The sequence below is a fragment of the Lissotriton vulgaris genome, chromosome 5 (genome assembly GCF_964263255.1).
Source record: "Lissotriton vulgaris chromosome 5, aLisVul1.2, whole genome shotgun sequence".
Lineage (NCBI taxonomy): Eukaryota > Metazoa > Chordata > Amphibia > Caudata > Salamandridae > Lissotriton > Lissotriton vulgaris.
Window position 1 is genome coordinate 695358626 of NC_141693.1, and position 3803 is coordinate 695362428.

Here is a 3803-nt window from a genome sequence, read left to right on the forward strand (position 1 = left end):
GTCAGAGACACATGGTCCCCGCCTCTGGAAGGAGAAGTAGACAACATCAAACCCGGGGACTGGGTCCTGACCAAAAACTTTGTGAGGAAGCAGCCCAGGTGGAAAGGGCCGGCGCAAGTTTTATTAGTCACACAGACGGCGGTTCGATGTGACCGACACAAAAATTGGATTCATCTATCAAATGTGAAGAGAGCACCACCGTTCTGGCCAAAACTGCCCCCGGAAGAGGACCGTTCTGACCGAAGGACTGGTGACTGCATTCCTGCACGCATTGATGACCAACAGGCTGCATCAGGATACAATCTACGCCCAAGGAAGATGAAGAGTGCTTAGGACGGAGCAAGCACCAACTGCCACGCACTGAACAGTGCCAACTTTAAAGGACTAACTTGTGCAGTGAGGTTAGTAAAATAAGGACACTGCCGACTCTGATCTGAAAAGAGAGTAAAGGAATACCTCCGAAGCCCAGAGACCCAGAGGAGGAGAGGGTGTGAGGTCGAATTCGTGTTAATTCTACCAATTGCAAGGTCTGTAACAGTGAGGCCTATAACGAACACTGTTGAACTGCCGCACTTGTGAGATTGTATAATTCAAAATTCTGAAAACTAATGGTATTTCTGTTTGGAAGAACTACTAGACATCTTCCTTTACTAGAAATGGAGGATACATATTCCACTCTTAATGTGAACAAAAAGGGGCGCTGGTACTCCAAACTATGCATATTTTGTATGTTATTTTGCATAATGTCTTTGGTCATTGGATTATTATATCTCCTAGAGCTCTACCATCCTATTGCAAAAACAGCCCCGCTCCCATCAGAGCTTCCCTCCGACTTTGTTCCCTCAGTTACAGTACCACCCGAGGATATGGACCACAGAGAGGAGATGCGTCATAATTCTTTCCTTACCTTACTTCATCAGAACCATCAAGTGATTGATAAAAATAATTGTTGGATCTGTATGCAATTCCCAGCCTACGTAGACGAAGGTGTACCCCTTCTTCAAGTACCCCTGCCATTTGAAGCGTCTTGTTATGCATTACACATTGCGATGCTGAAAGTTGAGCTAATAGGGGTCTTCAGCAGTTTAGTAAATTCCCGTTCTACCACTAGAACATCAACTGCCTCCTTGTATACCCATTATGATAAAGACATTCTCCAGTCAGGGAATTGCTCTGAAGTTATTTTTCCAAATGCAACGTTCCCATTTTCTAACATATTCACCCCACTGTTTTTGGAAAAAAATGATAGCACACCCCCGCTCCATAGGGACACCAGAGAGATACCCTTTTTGAAAATGAGGCAGCGAAGTGTGCTTGGGAGTATATGTATTAGGAGCAACGGTACCGCCAACATGGGGAATAGTACCAATTGCAATATGACATTTGAAGTGTCTTCCCAGGAAATAACTGTTCCACTCTATATCGGTGACTCAGTTTATTTCATTTGTGGCTCCAGGGCCTATATATGGCTGCCGGTGAATTGGGGTGGCTGTTGTCACCTAGGTCTTGTAACACCAGCAATGTCTGTAAAAAGTACTGCAGAAGTGAATAAAGCTTCCAGAACTCTGAGGGGTAGGAGGAGTGTTGATCAAGGAGATACAGCGGCTGAGATAGCTGGTGATGTACTGAAGGCCTTTGTTCCTTGGTATGGCCCTGCCATAAATTCCAGAAACATACGCAGGTTGTCCCGTCTATTAGAAGCTACTATAGAAGAGACAGCAGGCATAATTGAGAACATCACAGTTGATCTTAAGGCTCTCAGATTAGTTTCTCTTCAAAACAGGATTGTGTTAGACATGATGTTAGCAAAACGGGGTGGAGTCTGTAGAGTGATCGGGTCCTCTTGCTGCACGTATATTCCTGACTCATCAACATCGGTTAGACAGGCTGTCAAAAGGCTATATGATATAGGTGCCCAGGCACATAGTGATGTTGGCCCCTGGGATCCTGTAGGTTCCATTTGGAATGCCTTGTCTGCTTGGGGCTGGAAGATAGGGATGTTCCTAGTGGCTATCTTCCTTGTGGTAATTGGGTGCTGTGTTCTCATTAATTGTCTGCCCATGTGTTGCCAGTGTTTGGGGCGATTGCTAAAACCACCCCCAATGCCCCCAGTGACTGTGACTAATGCTCTTATAATGAGGGATGTTGTAACCCAACAATTGATGGATATTGATATCTCGGATAATAACCCACCTGACGACAGTTTGGTTGATTACGTCAATGAGCGCAGTGAGGCCCACTATAGTAACACCCGCCATACCTATGAACATGTACCGTAGGGCCTCAACAAAATGTTGGACTTTGCGTCCAAAGGGCCGATTGTGGAAATACAGTTTTTTGTAATGGACGAAAGCGCCTCCATTTTGTGTTTCCCAGACACCATTTTGTATTAGTCTCTTTTGCTTGCCACCTCAGCACATATGGTGTGGCCGCTTCATGTGCACAAGGAAATGTTAATACACCAGTCGAACCCAGAGCATATGTTTGTACTTCACTTTATGACGCACAAGTAGAGCAGGGTATGTTGCTTAAAGGTCAATGACTCATTTGCTCAGCTTTCCTATCCAACTAATTCCAAATGTATTACAGCTAACAAAAGACTGCTGATGGTAATGGATCATTGTTGACACAAAGAGATGTAACCTTTGCTCTGTATCCGGATGACTAATTAAGTGGGCGCCTGACTCTGTAACCACAAGCTCGCCCATGTTTATACTTGGCACAAGTTATGCATAGTTCTGCTTTATTTCTGTTTATCACAAGATTATTGATGACTGGTGGGGTTTAGTGAGTAACCTTTATATTTGTGTTCAGCAAGCCAAGTATACATATTTCCAGAGTCACTGGCCCTGACCAGTACGTGATTGTTTGGAGATCATTAATCATCCTTGACAGCTGCTGATTTATCATATCCATCCCCACCTACGCTTATGGAGCACAAAAGTATATAAGGCTGTCTATGACTTTGTAAGTTGTCCACTTCCCTCATAGCCACATGGAGCTGTGAGGTGGTGTACCCGCTCGAGCGCAATAAATCTTTTTATGTTTCAGTTACCTCCGACTGCTGGTCTTCCTTTGTAAAGCATACCTGGGCGAGGTAGAAGAAATCCACTTCGACACTCCCAGGGTAATCTCATTCAGCCTGGCCAACAGACTATATAGCATCACCCTTATCCATTGGTCAGTATTTAACCAGACGTCTGCAGGTAACAATGCCCTACATTAAGTGAAAAGACCTTCACTTCCATTTTAGACGCATTGTAAGTCAACAGTAACCGTAAGTCATCCCCAATAGACACACACAGTTCTTCCCACACAGCAGTGATTTGGAATTATATTAGGTAGGCGAACAATAAAGTGCACTGTTCATGGCTTTGGGAAGTGGGCTGCTCTCCAGACAACATATAGCAGCACCTTTGGACCATGAATGAAAAGCACTCATTGAGCATTGGTGGCATGATATACATATATTATGTTGCGAAACGAATGACATATTTGTCATTGGTCTCACTTTACCCTTTCTACACTGAGGATAAACTCGGAACATGAACCATTGTGAAAAATATGTCACTTAAAAATGTACATTCCTCTTTACTATGGCTTTGCTCAACAAAAGCATAGTGCCATAATAAGATAACTGTCACTTCTCAAACCATACATACAGATAAATTACTTTAAGAAAATAAATGCTATTAAAAATTAAACATCAGATGGCCTGGTCCCTCAGGAGAATAGTTATTATTGAATGGCTCTTGCTATAGAGTTGTAGCAAGCAAAGGGCATTTATTAGGCACTCTATAGTG

At 43.5% G+C, this 3803-nt stretch overlaps 1 protein-coding gene across 1 annotated transcript; it reads left to right on the forward strand.

Moving 5' to 3' along the window:
• Positions 1–608: 608 nt before the first annotated feature.
• LOC147711409 (uncharacterized) lies at positions 609–2279 on the forward strand. Its single transcript, XM_086919482.1, has one exon. The coding sequence runs from the start codon at positions 609–611 to the stop codon at positions 2277–2279; it is 1671 nt and encodes a 556-aa protein (XP_086775608.1).
• The last annotated feature ends 1524 nt before the right edge of the window (positions 2280–3803 follow it).